This window comes from Calonectris borealis, chromosome 14 (assembly GCF_964195595.1).
Source record: "Calonectris borealis chromosome 14, bCalBor7.hap1.2, whole genome shotgun sequence".
NCBI classification, from domain to species: Eukaryota; Metazoa; Chordata; class Aves; order Procellariiformes; family Procellariidae; genus Calonectris; species Calonectris borealis.
This window is the reverse complement of record NC_134325.1, coordinates 19,978,009-19,997,693: the sequence shown is the minus strand read 5'-3', so window position 1 is coordinate 19,997,693 and position 19,685 is coordinate 19,978,009. Positions and strand designations below refer to the sequence as shown.

At 68.8% G+C, this 19,685-nt stretch overlaps 1 protein-coding gene across 1 annotated transcript in view; it reads left to right on the top strand.

Moving 5' to 3' along the window:
• The first annotated feature begins 2,661 nt into the window (after nucleotides 1–2,661).
• The window catches only part of SYT7 (synaptotagmin 7), a 30,947-nt gene continuing 13,923 nt past the window's right edge, over nucleotides 2,662–19,685 (top strand). The window contains exons 1-3 of the mRNA XM_075163549.1: nucleotides 2,662–2,749; nucleotides 15,570–15,673; nucleotides 17,923–18,002. Of these exons, the coding sequence (XP_075019650.1) occupies nucleotides 2,719–2,749; nucleotides 15,570–15,673; nucleotides 17,923–18,002 (215 nt within the window). The 5' untranslated portion in view covers nucleotides 2,662–2,718. The remainder of the gene's footprint in view (nucleotides 2,750–15,569; nucleotides 15,674–17,922; nucleotides 18,003–19,685) is intronic.

Genomic DNA, 19,685 nt, shown 5'->3' with positions numbered 1-19,685 from the left:
GCAGGGTCATATGCTGGGAGAACGGTTGGAGAGGTCGGGGCTGGGGGCAGCTCGTATCCCCACCACGGGGAGGCGGGGAGCGATGGGGCTGACTGCAGGGCACGCGTGAATTGGGGTTCATCTCCCCGCACAGCCACCTCCCCGACCTGGGGTGAGCTGTGTTTTCGGCCAACTTTCTCCCTCCACGATGGCCTGACGGGCAGGGAAAAGCGTCCCCAGGTGCTGCTCAGCACCCAGCTGGGTGCTGGCCCCGCGGCAGGAGCCCGGCCGGCGGCGGAGGCTCACGCACGGCGCTCAGCGAGGCGGCGGGCCCGGCTCCGCCGTGAGTCAGCAGCGTTTTACACCCACTTGGCCCCGGTGGAAGTGACGGCGGGCGGCGGCGGAGCACGGCTGTGTGGGTGCGGGAGGTTACGGTGCTGCCGGGATGTCTGTGCGTGCGGGGAGGGGGATTTTAGAGCTTGCTGAAGAGTGTGTGGGAAGCCAGTGGAGAAAAGCAGAGTGAAAGCAAGGGTTTGTGCCAAGGGTTTAATGAGAAGGTTCCCACAAAGGGGAAAAGAAAAAAAGTCAAAATAAAGCTACACGTCCCCGTGAGGAGGCTTTGCCAGCCCCCGAGCAGAGAGGGGCAGAGGGCTGCTCCCTCCTCCCCAGCCCGCCCCTGGCCCCGGCAGCAGGCTGGCACCCGGCCCCCTCGCTGGAAGAGCTTCGCCTGGGTGTACGTGCAGAAGTTTGCCTGGCACGCGGCTCCCCAGCGAGCCACACCAGCTGCCGCCCGCGTGCGGGCACCGGCTTTCCTGGCACCGACCCCAAGACGGGCTGTCGCTGGCCCAGCTCCGAGGGGCTGGGAGAAGCCCCCGGCCCCCAGGCGAGCGCCGTGGTGGGCGGCGTGCCAAGATGGGCTACGAGGAGCCTGTGGCGTGAGTCAGGCGCACGAGACCGGGTGCCTTATCACCCCCGCAGCCTCGCCGGAACAGGCAGCGCCGAGTGCCGGCACCCCACTGCCGGGGAAGCCCCTGGTGCTGGGATTGCACTTGCCCCCAGCTCAGCCCCATCCCTAAATCCAGTCCTTCCTGGTTCAGGGTTTCCTTCGCAGGCTCTTTTGCATTCAACGTTATTATAAGGAGATATTTCATGCTTTCTTCCCTGCTCGAAACCCAGCCTGGGCGCAAGGAAAGTCGAGGTTTAGTCCCAAGAGCTTCTGAACCACCACGGCGGTGGTTTTCCGGCTCTTCCCAGTCCAGTAGGACTCCACAGAGCTTCCACGTGATCCTCTCCATCCCGCAAGGCCAGGTTGGGCTCTGCCCTTTGGAGCTCCCACAGCGAGTGTCCCAGCCCCGTGGCCCCATGCTGGGGTGGGTCTCTGACCCCCTCACCCCAGCAGAAGGGGGAAACCAGCACAGCCTCTAATCCTGGGAGCAAAGCCCCCAGCCGCTGTCATCCTCCCTTGCCCCATTGCCTCTGTCCGGGGGCACCTCCTGCACCAGGTCGCGGGGTCTCCTCCTCGGCCCTGCTCCCTCCCACCCCGGGGACCCCCAGGCCGGCACCCCGGGGACACGGCTGGAGGTGGAGGTGCCTGGCAGGCCGTGCTGTTTGCACATCCCCGGCGTGCAGGCGCCGCTCCGCAGAGCCGCTCTCCCGTTTGTTTGCTCTCCCCTGCACCTCTGTAGCAAATGTTACGGAGGCAATAAACGCCGGGGCAGAAATTGCCTTTGCGGGCTGCGGGGGGAGATAACGGGAGCGAGCGCACGGTTCGCACCCGCTCCAGGATCCCGCGCCGGGTTTTCTGCCGCCCGCAGCGGCCGCCGTGCCCGCAGTGCCCTGGCAGCGGCCGCCGCGCCCCGGTACCGGGAAAACCCGGCCTGGCGTACAGCGGAGCGGGGCAACCGGGAACCTGCGGGGGTGGCTAGGGGCGTGTGTGGCAGCGGGGGGGTGACCCGGGGGTGCTGTCCCCTGCGTGTGTGCGGTGCCTGGGGTGTGCTTGGGCTTCCCTGGGAATGCCACCGTGTGCGTGTGCGTGTGTGCGTGCACGCGTGTGCAGTCGTCTGTGCTACCCATGTGCGTGTGCAAGCCCGTGCGTTCCCCGGTGTGCGCGCACAGAGCCCCGCGGTTCCTGCCATACGCGGGTGCGGTGCGTGGGTGCGTGCATGTGGTCCCCCGCGTGTGCCGCCGTGCACGCGTGTGGTACCCATCTGTGTTAGCGGGTGCGTGTGCGGCGCCGCGTGTGCGCGTGTGCGGGACTGCGGGTGTGTCACCGCGGGCGGCACCCCGCGCGTGTCCCCCTCCGTGGCCATGATGGGGGCCGTGCGTGTCCCCGCCTGTGGCCGTGCCGGTGGCCGTGCGTGTCCCCCCTGCGTGTGGCCGTGCCGAGGCCCCCGCAGCACCGACGCCCCCCTCCCTCCCTCCCTCCCACCCCGGCGGCTGCAGTTTCCTCTCCCGCCAGCAGCGAGCAGCAAGTGGATGCGCGATCGGGGCGCACACACGCACACACACACACGCACACGCACAGCCACGCACACGCGCGCACCCCGCCGGCAGGCAGGCAGGCAGGCAGCGGGCGGGCAGCACGGGCTCCGCGGGGCTGCCGGCCCCCGCCACCGCATGCGGGTCCCCGCCGCCCCGCCGCCGCCCGCGGCCCCCGCGCCCGCCCCGCCGCCGCCCGCCGCCGTCTGATGAGCCGCGGCCCCGCCGAGCCGGGCAGCCGCCGCCCCGCCGCCCGCCACCATGTACCTGCACCCGGAGGCTGCCAGCGCAGGTGAGCCCGCCCTGCGCAGCGCCGAGCACCGGGGGGGACGGAGACATACCGGGGGGGCGGACACACACCGGCGGGGCGGCACACACCGGGGCCCGCCGCCGCCCGCCGCCCCCTGCCCGGCCCCGCCGGCGGGACCGGACCTCGCCGCCCCCCTCCCCGAACCCCGGGGGGCCGCGGCGGCCGCTGCCCGGCTCCCCTCTCGCCTCCCCGGCTGCGGCTCTGCCGGAGTGGCCGGTCGGGAGTTACGGTAGTTCGGGGGAAAAAGTCACCGCCGCCGCTTTCAAATGAGTCACCGCCCTGCAGAGCTGCTGGAGCCCGGACCCCCGCCCGGGGACACCCCCCGCCCGGGGACACCCCCACCCGCGGGGCCAGCACCCCCCTCCCGGGGGAGCGCCCGGAGCGCGGCAAGCCCCAGCCTCCAGGAAAGCCCCGGGGTGAGCCCCCAGCCCCCCCGGCGAGCCCCCAGCCCCCCGGCAAGCCCCCAGCCCCCGGGATGAGCCCCCAGCCCCGCTGGGTGCCAGCACCCGGACAAGCATCCAGTGGGCAGTGCATCACCCCACTCCTCGTCACTCGCCCCCTCCATCCTTTTGGGGGTCCCCCAGCACCGTCCCGCTGCACCTCCACCTGCCGGGGTGGGCGGCTGGGGAAGGGGCTTTCACCGATGCGGTTTTGCTGAGCTCATGCTCCGAAGGCATCAATCGGCCCCGTACCGAGGAATCTGGGACGCTGCTGGGGAGGTTTTGGGCGAGCAGCCCCCCGGTGAGGGTTGCCCGAGCTGCCGGCAGCCGGTGCGGAGGGGAAGGGATGCTGCCGGTGCGATGCGGCTCACCGGGGCCTGGCAGCCCTCACCCGCGGGGTCCCGGGGCCCGGGGAGCGGCTGCCGGCGGGCAGAAGGACAGCGTGTCCTGCGGTGGCGTGGGGACGTGCTGGCGGGGACGCGGGGGAGCACGGACGCGGGGAGAGCGGGCGCTGCTGGTGTCGCTGGGGCGAGCTGCAGGCGCTCGGCAGAGCCAGGCCTGCGGGATCCGGCAGGTTGGGGCAGCGCTGGGGACCGCGACATGCTGTCACCCGCAGCAGGTGACAGTGTCAGTGCTACCAGGGAGTTGGCAGCTCCAGACAAGCTGCCTTCGAGGTGAAGTTTCCGCCTGCCCGCTGCAGTCCGGGAGCAGCTCGGTCCCGTGCCGCCCCGTCCCCACGACCCCGCGGGGATGCCCTGCGGGCAGGGGAGCGTGGCACGGCACTGCCAACTGCTTGGCCCAAGGTCACCCGGCGGGTCAGTGGCAGAGTGGGGACGCCAGCCTGTCCCCGCTGGCAGCAGCACGGCAGGGCTGCCCTTCCCTCCTGGTGCCCGAGGTCCGCACCCGAGTTACTTCCCCTCCAAACTTGCATCTGCCCCCGGTTTGCCCCCCTGCCCCTGCCAGATGTCCCCCTTGGTGTTCAGTGGCCACCGACGGCTGCCTGTGCCGCTGCCAGCGCTGCTCGGCAGGTGGCAAGGTTAAAAGGCCTGAGCTGCTGGGGTTCAGGGGGGCAGACCCCCTCTCTTCCCTCCCCAAACCCCGCGGTCCCCAGCTCCTGGGTCTCCCATCACGTGGGAGTTTTCCCACGTCACTGGCCGTGGCTGTGCCGTGGTGCCTGGGGCTGTGGGGTGCCGTGGTGGGGCCGGGGGTGCGTACACCCGTGCCGGCAGCTCTCGGCTGGTGCTGGGACACCGTCTGCTTAATTCACCGTTTCCCCCTGCCCCTGCTTTTCCTCCTGTGCCGCTCCTCAGCCGCGGGCGCTGGGTCTGTCCCCCACCGATGGAGGCTGGGCGGGTGCTGGCGGCTCACACCCCCGCTGGGTTTGGCAAGAGCCAGGAGTTTGCCACGCCGTGGGTGAGGCAATGCCCATGCCCCCGCGAGCCCCTGCCCGGCTCCTTCAGCCGGAGGTGGCACCGGCCTCGTCCCCTGCTCTGTGTCACCGTGCAGGGGACAGCAGCTGCGGCCCCCAGCACTGGCTGCGTTTCATGGGGGGAGAAGGTGCCGGATGGGGAAATTCGGGAAACTTTGCTGCCATCTGCACTGTGCTTTGCAGCCCGGGGAAAGGGGGCTTTGGGGGGCAAGGTGGAGCTCGGATGTGAAGCTGGGGGTGGGAGGTCCGGTTCTGGGGTGGGAGACGCCCGAGGGAGCCTGGCAAGAGGTGTTTGAAATTGGGATCGAGCCGAGGCGCTTCCCAACGCAGCTCCCTCCAGCTGGGTGGCTTTGCTGGGGGGGCTGTGGGGGGCCGTGCTGCCGGCGGGGCCATCGCTTGCGCTACCCGTGTCCCGTGATGTGTCGGGAGAGCCATGGCTGAGTGCGAAGCGAAGATTGGGGCTGAAAATAAAGGTGCCCTCTGTGCCACAGGGACAGATGTCTCCCACACCACCCACGCTGACTCCAGGGGCACCGGGCAGCTCCTTCCTCCGTGCTGCGATGCGAGACCCCCCCCTCTATCCCTGTCCCCACTGCTGGCTGTCCCCTCTCCGGGGAGGCGGTTGCACCCCAATTGCTTCATCTCAGTGCATCAAGCAGGTGCTGGGGGGCCCCGGGTCCCCCTGCCCCACGTCCCCATCCTCCTGGGCTCCGGAGGGAGCGTGCCGAGCAGAGCCGCGCCGCGGCGGCCCCGATGGAGGTGGTGAATCAATAACCAGGCAGCTGCCTGTTTTCCCCCAGCGCCGTCTCCGGGCGGGCGATGGAGAGGTCTGCGCGCTGGCGCGGCGAGTGCCGTGGGGGCCGTGGGAGAGGGTCCCTGGGGCTGGGACCAAAGCCGAGAGCCGGGTTCAAAATGGGCTGAAATACCCTGAGGAACGAGGCGGGGGCCGGGTGGGGGGCCGGGGCGTGCGTGGAGTGGCTGGGAGGATGGGGGGGAAGCGCGACAGCCGGGGAAGGCAGACAAAGAGCGGAGGGCTGGCAGGCGGCTGGCAGCGCGCGGGCTGGCCGGCCTCGCCGGGAGCCAGGCACCTGCTGCAGCCACGCGTCCCGCACGGTGCGGGGCTCCAGCCCCCCCTCCTGGCACCCCCATCCTGCTCGGGGTTGGGGTTCACCTCCCTGCCGGCCCCCAGCCCCTCTGCTGCGCCAGGCGCGGGCTCAAGTCCGGGGGATGCTCCTGCCCACACCTCGGAGCATCCCCCACAGCCTCACCATGTCCCTTTGTCCCCCAGCCCTCACGTCCCCCCACGGCAGCTCCATCCCGTCCCCCGTGGCAGTGGGGCGTCCGTGCAGGTGCTGAGCCCCCCCGGGGTCTCTCTCACCCGCTCCCTCCCAGGGGTCCTGCCTGCTCTTGCTCTCTCCCCACCACCTCCGAACCGTGCCCCGGGGGGGACCCACGCACAGACGTGTGACACGCGTGTCCCAGGGCCCCGTGCCCAGCCAGGGGACAGCAAGGACAAGGCTGGGGGCCGCAGCCAGGCAGGGGGTCCGGCTGCCTGATCCCCCCCCACGCCGAGGAGCAGGAGAGGAGCTGGAGGCGGCTTTCCACCGCCTGATCTCGCGGCTTTTCAGCCTGCCGAGGAAGGGCGGGGGAGCGGGGAATGAAGACAGATGCAGATAATATCGCTGCCACCCCCCGGCCCCTGGGGGCTCAGCTACAATATCTATTATAGATGCATTCAGCAAGGGAAGGGCTTTCGAAGAGCCGCCGGCGCGGCGGGCGCGCAGGGACTATGTGCAAAGGCAGAGCGGCAGCCAAAGCGTCGAGCGGGGGCCGCGCAGGGGGCCGGGCTCCGCGGGCTGCAACTGGGGGGCCGGGGTGCGTGTGTGGGTCCGGGGTGGGCTCGGGGGGTGGTGGGTCGGGCTGTGGCAAGAGGCAGGTCCTGCATCCCTGTGGGTGCCAGCCTGGTGGTGGTACGGGGGTGCTCTGCGGGTTCGGGGTGCCCTGTGAGCACCCCATCCCCTCCTGCCGTCCCCGGGCAGCTCCGCTCTCAGCCTTGCTGCAGGAGGGAGAGGGTCACCTTGGGGGGAGTTAATGAGGTTTGAAAGGGAAGCGGCCGATCGCGCTGCCGGAGATGGAGCCGGGGCGGCGGCGGGGGGACGGCACGGTGCAGCAGCCCTTCTCCCTGCCCTCCGAGCGGGGGACGTCGTGGGGACAGCCCTGAGGCTGCAGTTTGGGGGGCTCCAGGCACCCATGAAACGAGGTCCATGTAGCCCTTCCCCTCCGGCTGGGTCTGTGGGACACCGGTGGCTGCGGGGGGGTGATGGGTGACCGTCCCCACTCCCCCATGGGTGGCCATCCCCGCTCCCCCAGGGTCTCAGCCTGTGTCGCTGGAGGATGCGCCCCAGGCACCAGGGTCTGCAGGAGGATTTCCACCAGCCCCACGTCCCCCAGGCACCTGCCCACACCTCTGTGTCCCCAGTCCTCCATCTGGGGCCTTCCTCAGCCCTTTATTTTCCTCCTCTGCCTCCTCTGCCTCCTTTCTCCTCCCCTCTGAGCTGCGTTTCTCCATCTTCCCATGTGCTCTCGGCCAGCCCTCCTCTTCCTCCCCCAGCCCCGCCAGCCCCCTGGTTTGGGGGCTGTGGCTGATGCTGAGCATCCCCCTGGCACGGAGCTCTCTGCTGTCCCCACGGTGGCCTTCCCGGCCACAAAGCTCGTTGTCCCGGCGTGGGTCCCGGGTGGCAGTGGCTGGGGGGCACTGCCGGGGGGGGGTCAGGGAGCTGGGGAAGCAAGCGGGGGCTCGTGGGGCTGGGCACGGCACAGGGAGCCTGCTCGCTCCTGTCCCCTGGGAGCCTCTGGCTTTCTGCCTCCCTCTCTCCCGCTGTCACCCGAAGTGTCCGGGAATGATGGAGGGCCCTCGGGCGAGAGGCTAAGTGGTGGCGGCGGCACGGCGGCGCGAGAGCTGGCGGTGCCGCTCGGCGTGAGAGCCCAGCCTGCTGCTCCGTGCCTGCCGCCGCTGCCGGGAGGGGATTCTGTGCCTGGGTGAGGTGGGGCTGGGGCTGCTGCCGGGGTGGGGGGCGATGCCCGGGGGCTGCTGGGGCTGCGGGGGACAGGGACGGCCAGGACTGGAGGGCTCGTGGTTTGGGGCAGAGATGACCTGGAGCAAGGGCTGAGGAGAAGCCAGCCCCGCCGGGGGACGAGGGGCATCACGAGGCTGTCGGGAGCCGGGTTTGAAATGGGGAGGGCGATGGATGGAAACCCCGTGGGAGTTGGGCGTGGGGGCGGAAAGTCCTCGGGGGCTCCTCGGGAGGAGAGATGTGGTGGGGACCACTAGGCAGAGAAACCACACGCCTCTCCGGAAATCCTCGGCCAAAAATAGCCCAGCACCAGGGGAAGGAGTGCCTTCGCTTGCCAAATTCGCCCTCCACCACGAGTTCTTGCTTGTGGCTGCCCCGGAAGGGGGTACAGGTGGCAGCCCCGACCGGTGCGGGGGGCTCGCCCGAGGGTGCCGCGGGGTCTGCTGTGCCGCGGGGCCGGTGGCAGCTGCGTGCGTGCATCGCCCGGGGCCTTGCGGCTTCGCTGAGCAGCACGTGAACGTGTTGTGCATGCATCCTGCGCGCTGGCCGCGTACCGGAGCAGGGCAGAGGCACGGCTGCGGTGCACCGGCAGCTGCCGGCGTGCTGGGAGAGCGCAGGCAGGGGGGATGCCGGCGGGCAGCGCTGCCCGGCTGAGGCGCTGGGTGCCCTGAGCATCCTCTCCCTGTGACCGGGCTGATTTGGGGCAGGTGCCGAGAGCAGCCGCAGGGTGCTGGGAGCTCTGGCTCACCTCTCCCTGGGGAGTCGTGGGCTGAGCCCGTCCCGGTGGCTACGGCTACGGCAGGAGGGTGAGCCCTGCCACACTGGTGCACCGACCGCTGCGGTGCCCGCCAGCCTCAGGGAGGGCTGTGGGACCCCCGGTGCCATACCCAAACCGGGAGCAGGGGCTTGCTTCGTGAAGGCAACGTGAAATGAAACCCAGGTGCACGAGGGACCCGACGGCTTAAACGGCAAAACACCCGTCCCATCCTCCATCACGCAGGTTTCTCACCCTGCCCCTCACCGTGGTGCCAGGGCCCGAGGGACACATCCATGCATGGCTGCAGGTTGGGCCAGGGGATGTCCGGCTGCACCCAGGCACCGGGAAGGGGCTGTGGGGTGTTTTGGGAGGGTGTCCTCCTCCCCCAGAGCCCGCGTGGCGGGGACGGTGCCCGCGGGCACTGCTGTCCTCGGCGCCGTGCTTCTGCCGGGCCCGGGTGTCGTGGCATCGCTGCAGCACCGGGCACGTGGGTGCTGGGGGAGAGGTGCCGGGGGTGCCCGCAGAGTGGTGCTCGCTGGGTGCCTGGCACCGGCTGAGCCATCCCGCGGGGTCCCCGGCCGAGGAGGCAGCGCCGTGCCGGGGGGGGCTGTGACAGTCCGGAGGCAAAGCCCCGGGGCAGGCAGCTCCGCGTGGGGGCGGCAGGGACGGACAGATTGACAGCTCCGGGGGATGGACAGATGGCTGGATGGAGAAGCAGATGTGTACGAGGGATGGATGGATGGAGAGATTGATGGATGTGTTGGAGAGGAGGACGCATGGATAGACAGACAGATGCACAGATGGAGAACAGACGCCCGTTCCCTTCCCTCTCACCCCAGGCACGCCTGGGGTGCTGAGCTGTGGCGCTGAGCCGTCCTCTTCCCCGAGGCTCGTCTGACGGTGAGACGCTGGCCAGGAACCCGCTGGGGCAGCAGGACGGCTGCGGGGCTCCCGGTGTCCCCTGCCAAGCAGCTTGTGCCCACGCAGCCCCCGGCAGCCCCCGGGCGGGTGGCACCGCCGGACCAGCCGTCTCAGCCCTCCAGCTTGCCAGCTCTGCGGCCGCCGCCTCTACCTCGTGGCAGGCCAAGCCTGGCTCAAAGCAGCCCCAAAGCACCCGGCAGGTTGTTTCCAGGGACGGCGGCGAGGCCTCGTCCGCCCTCGGAGGTTTTGCCTGCTGGCAGCCCCCCCATGCCCGCCTCCTCTCCCCCTGCCTGCTCTGCCCGCTGGGCAGCCCCGCCGTGGTCCTGCCCTGCTCCCACCCGCATTGCGCCCAGGATCCTGCACAGGAGCGAAAGCTGCAAATTCACAGCTTTTCAGCTGCAACCTAAAAATAAGAGGTTTGGGAAATATCTAGCAAATGAGTGGGAGGATGAGAAGAGGAGGAATTAACGGCCTGGCACCAGGCAAACAGCATCTGGGAAGCCCCGGCGTGGCAACGCGGTCGCCTCGCTCCCCGCCCCGCGGCCCTCTGCCACAGCACAGCCCTCCCGCGGCATAAGGGGATGCTCTGATGCCATGTGGGGCAGGATCAGGCCCCCTCCCGGCTCCACAGCACCATCATCCCCGTTCGGGCTCAGCCTCACATCCCACCCCGGCTCCACGGCTCGCGGTGACGGCTCACGGCAAAATGTGGTGGTGGGGAAGCGCCGCTCGCTTGGCACCTTCTCCCGCTCCCCCCTCCCCGGGCGCGCACGCGTTTCCGCTGCCGGTTTGGCGAGGCGGCGAGCGGCGCGGGCTGGCACGCTGGCTCGGCGGCGGCGGTGGCAGGCGGCTTGGCACGGGGAGAAGTTTCTCTGCATGGAGCGGTGGCGTGCCGGCTGCGGGGAGAGGCTTTGATGGCCGCTTCCAGAGAGCGCAGCGGGCGGCTGGGGCCGGGGGGCTCCGCGCAGCTTTGATTTCTCCCCCGGGGTACTTTGCATCGATGGGTCTCGCCGCTGGGCCAGGGCGGGTGGGAGGATGCTCGGGAAGACGGGGCTGGAATTCCGAGCGGCTGCAGGGGGAGACACCGTGTCCACCCCAAGCTGGGCATTTTGGGCTCTGCACCCAAAAATATGGGCCTGAGAGCCCAGCCGGGGCCGTCCTCGCTGGGGTACCTGCCGAGAGGTCGGCCCCAGCCCTGGTGCCGGCAGATGCTGTCGGCTCCTGCCCACCGCTCGTCCAAAGCCCTTGGCCGCTTGCCCCTCCACGGAAGAGATTCCCAGCCCCTCTGTCCCGTGAGGAGCCTTTTGCCTGGGAGAGTGGCCAGGAGCTGAAACCCTCGCCTGGGTGCCCCTCGTGGGTGCCAGGGCGGGAACTGCTGCTCCGGGGCCGTGGGCTTTGGTGCAGGTCCATGGTGGGGAGTTGGGGGGGATGGGGAGATGTCGGTCGAGTCTGAGTGCCGGGACGGGCACAGGGAGACGGGGTGTCCCTGCCGCGTGGGGAGGCGGTCGGGGGGGAAAGGGGGGTAGCTGCCCTTGAGTGTGAGGGTCTCGCCGTGCTGGCTGGTGTCCTGGAGAGCTGAGTGTGCACAGGGACGCCGGGAGGCACCGAGTAACCAAGATGTGCAAAGCCACCGAGATGTGCAAAGCCACTGAGATGTGCAAAGCCACCGAGGTGCACAGGGCCACCCAAGTGCACAAAGCCACTGGGATGCCCAAAGCCACTGGGATGCCCAAAGCCACCGGGATGCACAGGGCCACCAAAGTGCACAAAGCCACCAGGATGAGGACCGAGGCCAGGGAGGAGATGGGAGCAGGCTGGGGCACCGCAGGGTGTCCCCGGGCTGGGCTGCCTGCACAGGGGTGCCCGGCTCTGCCACGGCACCCGCACCCACCACCACCCCGGCATGGAGCTGCCTCCCTGCGCATCGCCGGTGCCGGCGCTCAGCCGCGTGTTGAATCCGTCGACATCAGCAGTTCTCGCTGCGAGCGCTTCGCCTCCGCCGGGCCGATCTTATAGGATCTGCGGCTTACGCTGCTTAGAGGAGAATAATCCCTCTCGGATTTCTGCGCCTCTCACTTGTGCTGGGGTCGGGTTTTGAAGGGTTTCCTTTGCAGCCACAAAGGCCGGAGCTCACTCGTGCTCCGGAGGCAGCTAATCCTGCGCCTGCTTAGGGGAGATGGGCACGCAGCGGAACGCTGCCATCACCGTCACCCGCCCCCTCTCCCAAGCAGCCGGGGGGCTGTGGGCACGGGGGGCTCCGAAAGGTGTGGGGGGTGCCCTGCTTGGCCAAGTGCCTGAGTCCTCCATGCCAAGGTGCACGCTTGCAGGAGGGTGTCTGGCTTGGGGACCCTCTCCCTGCATGCGGGGACCCTTTCCCCCTGGCAGGGGACCCTCTCCCCCCCGGCGCGGCCGGCTGCTGCTCACACAGCGCCACGCAAATCCCACGCTGAAGAGCTGCGGCGCTAACGAGGCAGGTAATCCCTCATCAATAACCGGCTGTAAAAGCGGAATTATGTCCCATCAAGCGGCATTGAATACTGATGAAAGAGCTGCAGGGCCGCCGTGCCACCCCCTTCCCCAGCCTCCGCGGCCATCCCCTGCTCTGCCGGCGGCTGCGAGGGCTGGGGAGCCCCGAGCCCTGTGCCCCCACGGGGCTTCAAGCCCTTTGTGTCCTCCAAGGGCGGACGCGGGGTCCCCAGCTCACGGAGCAGCCCCTCGCTCTGCTCTTGGGATGAGGCAGGACGAGAGAAGGGCACGTGTGATTTGAGGGGGGGACCTGCAGCCGCAGGGCCTCCGGGGAGGGGTGTGGACCCCCCAGTGCGTGGGGCTGAGGTCCCAGCGCCGCCGTCTCGCACACTCCCGTATCCACGCCGGCAGAGCAAAGAGATTTATGGTGAGTGCCGCATTTGTCACCCACTCTCAGGGCTGCGTCCCCGTGCACACCGTGGCCAAGCAGCTCCCCGTGTCCCCTCCAGCCTCTTGGTGCCCCCGTGCCCAGGGCCACCAGCCCCATGGCATCCCTGTGCCAAGCATCCCAACCGGGGAGCTGATGCTGCCGGCATGGGGACCCCACGCAGCGCCCCGGGGCAGGGACCCAGGGCTGGGGACAAGCCAGGAACTCTGCTCCGCTCAACTTCTTTAATTAAACAGTGCTAATTGCCCAGAAAACGAGTCATTTAAATTGTGCTGAGGGCGACAGCAGCTGGGGGCCAGCATCTCTCCCCCTGCCCTGGGGACACGGCCAGCACGGGCTGAGGGACACGTGTCGCCGCCGGGGAGGGCTGGCACCCGCCCGTGCCAGGGACCCACCGGGCTGAGCCTGCAGGTCGCTGGGGGCCAAGGGCCGTGCTGGCAAGAAGCCCCCAGCACCGCGGCGTGGAGCCCCCCGGGCAGGCAGGTCCCCGCCGGCGTAACCGTCAGGCTCGCCGGGTGATGCCAGGCTTGGGGCTGCGGTGGCAGCTTGGCACGGGGGATTTGGCCAGGGGCATGAGAGCCGGCACGCACCAACGTCCCCTCCAACCCCCTCGGTGGCAGTGTCCGGACACCGCGCTGGATTTCTCCTTCCGAAGCAGGGTAATCCCTCATTTGTGCCAGGCCGGCACCTCTGCAGGCACCGCGCATCCCTTCCCCTCCCCTCCTCCCCTCTGATTCCCTCTCGCTGGATGAACTTGACCCCGCCAGGACCAAAGCATCTCTTGAAGCTCCGGGCTAAGCCCGGGGGGTTACGGCCGGGGTCACCCTCGCCGCAGTCATTACCGTGCCTCCCGCGCGGCGGCCAGGCAGGGCACCCCGCTTTCGGCAGGTCACGGTGTCCCCAAGCAGGCATCAGGGCTGCGGGGAGCAGCAGGGAGGGTGAGCCGGTGTTTGGGGGGCAGAGGAGGGCTCACCCCAATTCCTAGCCACGCCAGCCTGCCCAGTTAGCCCATGTGCCAAATGTGAACTGGTCGGGGTCCCGCACCGCCGAGAGCCGGGCATCCCAAGGGGGGCTGCCCCAGCCCTGCCCGCCGGCGCGGCTGCTTTACATCCCCCCAGCAGCTTATCTAGCTCAGGTTTATAAATGTTTGAAATTAAGGGCTGGTCCCAAATTCCCTCCTAGGCAACAGTTGCTAAGCGAGTTATACACAGGCTCCTCGTGACCGAGGCGCGATGGAGGGGCCCCCCTCGCTGGGTTTGGATGGAGGGAGCATGTGTTTGGCTGGCTGTGCCGCTGGCCATGGCCCGGGAGCCGGGACCCCCCAGCCCTGTCCCCCGAAACTCCCCGGGGCAACTTCACCACCCTCCTGCCCCCTCCATCCCGCCCTGGCAGGGGCTCAGCACCGGCCGTGCGGCTGCGTAAGGGGCTTTTATAAAACTCCCCTTTATTGCCACCATCCCCTTTGCTTCTCTTTTTTATTCCGCCGCAGGCCGGGGGGATGCCCGAGCCCCCAGTCCGGCCGCCCGGGCCGCTCTGACTCATCCCAGCCTCTGAGCCGCGGGCAAATTTCATTACAATAACAAGGTCTGCGGGCGAATTAATTATTAACAATTATTGTTTAATATTTATACTGCAGGACAGCTACAGGTGGGCTGCTTCGGCCTCGCCGCTTCCCACTGCCGGCTGTGGCTGGAACGATGGCCCGTCCCGATCCCGGGGCGCAGAGCTGGCTGCGGGCTCCCCGCAGGGATGCCACAACGGGGGGTCCTGCCTGGGGACAGGGCTGAGCGGGGCTGGGGGTCCCACTGGACCCCCCCCAAAGCCACTTTGGGTCCATATTCATCCTCCCACGGTGCCAGGGCCAGCCCGCTTGCTGGCAGCGTGGCCACGAGCTCAGCGGCTGTGCCGGGGCTGCCGATGCCGGGGACACCCAGTGCCGGGGCGGGGGCCGTGGCGGGAGGCAGGCGGGTCCCGCGGGGGCTGGCGAGGGGGGTTTCCTGCCCACGGGGTGGTTGGGTGCAGGGCAGGAGCAGGGTGGGTGGGAGATGCCTGCCTGGCCCCGTAACCATCCCCAGCGCCCGCAGGGGGTGATGCTGGAGCAGCAGAGGGGTCCACCCCCACTTTTGGGGTCCCCCAGGTTGTCCCCATGGCCAGGCAGGGGAGGAGCAGAGGAGCCCCCTCCCTGGCAGCCCCTGCCCCCACCCAGCACCCGCACTGCCGTTTGGGGTGAATTTGTGTGGGTTTGGCTGACCCAAGGAGGGAACCCCTACGGTGGGGACGGCTGTGGCCCAAAGCGGGGTGGGGTGGCTGCGGGGCCCCGGTGGAAAGGGATCGGATCCAGCAAGGAAACTGGGGACAGCTTGTCTGGAGGGGATGGGAAAGGGGAAGGGCACGGGATGAGGAAGGTGAAGAGGAAGAGGAAGGAAAAGGGGAAGAGGATGGAGAAGGTGAAAGGATGGGGAAGGGATGGGGATGGGGAAGGGGTGGACGTTAGGAAGGGAAAGGGGAAGGAAAGAGGAAAGGGTAAGGGGATGGGATGGAGAAGGGAAAGGGGAAGGGGAAGAGGAAGAGTTGAGGAAGAGGAAGGAAAAGGAGAAGAGGATGGAGAAGGTGAAAGGGTGGGGAAGGGATGGGGATTGGGAAGGGGATGGGGAAGGGAAATGACATTAGGAAGGGAAAGGGGAAGGGAAAGAGGAAAGGGGAAGGGATGGGGAAGGGGAAGGGATGGGCATTAAGAAGGCAAAGGGGAAGGGGAAGAGGAAAGGGGAAGGGGTGGGGAAGGGGAAGGGTTCGCGATTAGGAAGGCAAAGGGGAAGGGGAAGGAACACAAAACAACAGCCGCTGTGCCGGGACGGCGCGGTGGGAGCCGCAGGAGGCGTGTGGCGACGCTGCGACCTTTGCCGGACATGCCAGCGCTCCCAGGGCGCCGGCAGAGATTAAAGCCTTTGCTTTGCTCCGAGTTGAGCTCCCGGGGAGCGCCGGAGGCCGGGCATCCCGCCGGGAGCCGGTGGCCAGCAGAAGGGGCCGGCGCGGGGGCCACCGTGCCGGAGTGTTTCGCATGATGGGGTTGGAGCCTGTTAGCTGGACCACGTTCCCTTTGTTTGCTCTCCCTGTCCTTGCCCAGCTCTCCCTGGCTCACCCTGGGTGCTGTGTGCAGGGTGCTGTGTGCAGGGTGCTGTACTCATGCCCACGGTGGGGACACCCCCTGGGCTCGGGGCTGAGCCCCCTCCCCGTCCCCTCGCTGAGCTCTGCTCTGCTCCCCCGCAGGGGCTCCCTCCCGCGACGTCCTCCTCGTCTCAGCCATCATCACCGTCAGCCTTAGCGTCACCATCGTCCTCTGCGGCATCTGCCAGTGGTGCCAGCGCAAACTGGTAAGTGTCCCGGCGCCGGCCGGGTGCCCGGGGTGGGGAGCGGGCGCGGGGTGCAGGGCACCCCACCTCCCTTCCCGGGGTGTGCTGGGTCTGCCCGCGGGTGACGGCGGGGGTGGGGGTCCCACTGGGGGGGCAGCGCCTGCTGCCGGGCAGCGGGGCGCGCGGCTGGGCGGCGAGGCTGCCGGCAGAGGCAGTTGCCGAGAGCGGTTTGCGGCGGGTGCCGGCTGCAGCTTTTATTTTGCTCTTTAGGAGATGTGATAATTAAATGTTTGGGCGAAACCGTTTGTGCAGCATAAAGGGACGTTTCCAAGTACATATATATATATATCTGTGACAAGCGGTAACGATCTGGCCCCTGTCCTGCTGGGCACGCTCCTCCTGGAAGCGCCCCGTGGGAAGGCGGCCAGCCTGTCCCCGGCAGCACCCGGCGCCGGGAGCCGGCCCCCCCACCCGCTGTGCCCCCCACCCCAGCCCCCCAGCAACCCCAGGGCACCCGGCTTTCCTCCCCCAGCCCCACTGCGGCAGGAGGGCCTTTGGCTTGGGACAGCGCTCCCTCCTGCCCTGCGTCCTTCCTCCTCTTCCTCCTCCTCTTCCCGGAGCAGCCCGGCACCGGGATCTGGCCGCGTCCTCGGCCGTGTTTCCTTCGCCGTCAGATTCAAACCTGGGTCAAGAGCTGCGGTGGTGGCGGCTCCTCACGTGCGGGAGATGCCGACCCCGGCGGTGCCGGCGGCTCCCCCCGAGCCGTGGGAAGGCAGAATTCCCCCGGGAAGGGGAGAGGCGGTCCGGCGAGGGCAAGGCGGCGTGGGGGTGGTGGGAGCGGCGTGTGGGGAGGGGAGGTGGGTGGGAAGGGTGTCTGGTGCCACCCAGGGAAGGGTGGGCTGGAGGGTTGAGCACCGGGGAGGGGAGGGGCCGGTTGTGCTGCAGGACGAGGCTGGCAGGGGAACAAATCGGTATAAATTGGCCGGGAAGGCGTTCAGGCTGGGAATGGAAAGGCGCATCCCGGCCGGCCCTCGACAGCGCACGGAGCTGGAACGGCTGCGGGGGAACCACGGCCAAACCGGCTGAGCGCCTGCCGGGCTGGCCCCGGTCTGCGCCCGTGCGGCAGCCCCGGGTTGGCTAGTGCCGGGGGAGCGTGGGCCAGCAGCCGTGTCCCCACGATCCCTGTGCCTTGGCCAGCTGGGGACAACACTGAGCACAGGGCTCAGTGCTGAGTCCCTCCAGGATGGCCCATGGGACTCTAAGGAGGTCGGGCATCCCTGCGCCCCCCGGCAGGATTAGCCCCTGGGCATCCAAGGAGATCCAGCATCCCTGCAGTTCCCAGCAGGATTAGCCCCTGGGCATTCAAGGAGGTCAGGCATCCCTGCAGCTCCCGGCAGGACGAGCCCATGGCTGTCCAAGGACACCCGTGCTGAGGGTGCAGGGAGTCCTTTGACGCAGCACTGCCAAGGAGACGGCTCCGTGCAGAGGTGATGATGCCGGGGAGAAGGAGAAGGGAGAAATACTCCCCGTTTCCCAGCAGGCTGCCTGCAGGGCTGGCTCCTGCAGGAGGGATGCTGGCAGGTCCAGGGCCACCATGGTGGGAGGGCTGGTCCGCAAGCCCAGCCTGCTCCGGCAGCTGCTCCTGTCCCGCCTCAGCCTCCCGGCACCTGTGCGGAGCAGCCTCCGCTCCTAATTGTTTGCTAATTGGCATTAATTGCGCTCTTGTCCGCCCTGGATCAGAGCAGCACGCTGAACCTGCCGTCGGAAATCACAGTGAAGTGCCCTGATTACAAGCCCCAGTTCGGAGCGAGCGCCTGCTTCATTATCATATGGCAGCTCTTCCCTTTCGGTGGGGAAGGTGAACTCAATTAATTCAGGTTCAATTAATCCTAAAATTACCCACTCCTCCCCCGTGGAAGGGTACGCAAGCAGCGGCGGCTGCTCTGTTCTTGGGGCAACACATGGCACGAGCCCCCTCCTGCCCTCCAGCCCCTTGGGGACGGTGCCCGGGGGCCAGGGTGGCCGGGCCGGCTTCTGCCCGGTGCTTTTGCTGGCTCGTAAGGGCCAAAGGACGAAGCTATCGGGAGTTTTGCTGCCCGGCTCGGTGGGATGGAGCCCGGCGACCAGGAGGCTGTAAGGGAAAAGGGCAGAATCCAGGTCAAACCCCCCGGCCGATGGAGGTGCAGCCCTGGCAGCTCCCATCCCCGTGCTCTGCGGTGTGGTGGGGGTCTCCTGACGCCCCCGACCCCCCTCTCCTCTCCTCTCCGCAGGGTAAGCGTTATAAGACTTCCCTGGAGACCGTGGGAACTCCGGACTCCAGCCGAGGCCGCAGTGAAAAGAAAACCATCAAGTAGGTGCCAGGGTGGGGGGGAGAGGGGCAGGGGGCTGCGGCGCCGGGAGCCTCCCTGCCCACGGGTCTGGCACAGCCGCAGCCCGCCCAGCACCCTGCCCTCTGCCACGCGCCATCCCCCCGTTGTGGGTGCCCTGCCCGCGTGGGGACACGTGCCGGATCGGTGCCATCCCCGCCGGCAGCAGGGAGGTCCCTCCTTGGGGACAGGGGTGGCCGTCCCTCTGCTCCCAGCGAGGAAGGTCGGTGCCCAGCCCAGCCCTGGCAGAGTGAGTGTGGCAGCGGCTGCTTGCCCGGCTCTGTCACGGGGGCAGCGAGGGCTGCCGGGGAGACCGAGCGATGGGTGGTCCCCACCGTCGTGCCAAAGCATCGCTGATCCCTGCTCCTCCTGCAGCTGCCTGCAGGACGGGATGGTCCCCTCGGTCAGGGTGGAGGTGTCCCCAGGTCCCCCAGCCCCAGTGGGAGAAGGGCTCCGGGAGACTGGGAGAGCTGATGGGTCTCTCCAGCACCCTCAGGTACCCCTCCTGGCTCACCCACCAAGCTGCGGGCAGGACCAGATGGAGCCATGGGGACCTCAGCGCGGGTGTCCCCAGGGATGTCCCGGGTCTGGGCATGCAGAGCCCGAGCCCTGCCCCGCCGGTGGATCCCTCCCTGGCCCCGCTGCGTCGTGGCTGGCACGGCTCTGCAGACCGCGGGGACGCGGTGGGGAAAGGAGAGCGGAGCTGGGGCGTCCCATGGCACTGGGCAGGGAGTGAGGTGGGGGGTTGGCAGCTGGGGGGGGTCTCTCCTGGGCACTTCAGCTCCAGCTCTGCTCCCCGCACCCCCTGGCACCCCGCAGGGCTCTTGGCAGGAGCCGGGGCTGAACCACCAGGAGGGAAATAGCCCCTGCCTGGAGTAAGGCTGTTGCAGACCTCCTCCCAGGCTGGCCTGGCCTCCTGCCCGGGGTGTTAGTGATGTCTGGGGCTACCTCGGGCACCCTGGCCAGCTGCCACAGCGGGGCTGGCCGTGCCCGCCTGGGACTGGAGGGGGGGGCACGTCCCCTCCCGCCGGCATGGCACACGCAGCTCTCCCTCCCCAGCTCCAGCAGGGTCCGTGCGGCCGGGCTCAACCCGGAGCCGCAGGTGGGCTTCGACGAGGGGCGAGAGCTGGGCACCAGCAGCTTTTAAATCCCCCGGCGCCAGTGGGGAGCTGCTCGGCTCCTCAGCCCCCGGCACGCGGCTCGGGCCAGGCAGTGGGGTGCTGCGGGCGGCTTGCCGGAGCCAGGAGGTTCAGGCTCCGTGCCGGCAGCGGGCTGGTTCGGCAGGAGGGGACCCGGAGGGGTCTGTGACGCGCAGCAGCGTCACGGTTAACCAAGCAGCGTGCGCTTCCAGGACCCGGCTGCTGAGGAGGCGAGGACGCACAGACACGCATGCCGAGGATACACAGACACGTGTGCCGGGGATGCCGCGCCGGCACCGCGCTCGCTGGCACCTCTCTAACCCCGCTCCATCCTTCTTTCCTTCCCAGCCGGCGGAGCCACCCGCTCCTGTCTCTCCGCAGCTCTGCCCTGCTCCGTCCGTCCATCCGTCCGTCCGTCTGTCCGTGTGTGTGTGTGTGTGTCGGTGTCCGAGGGGTGGGCGGCCGCGCGCCCTGTCTCTCTCCGCAGGATCCCGGCGCTCCGGGGGCGGAGGGCTGCTTTTCCTCCTC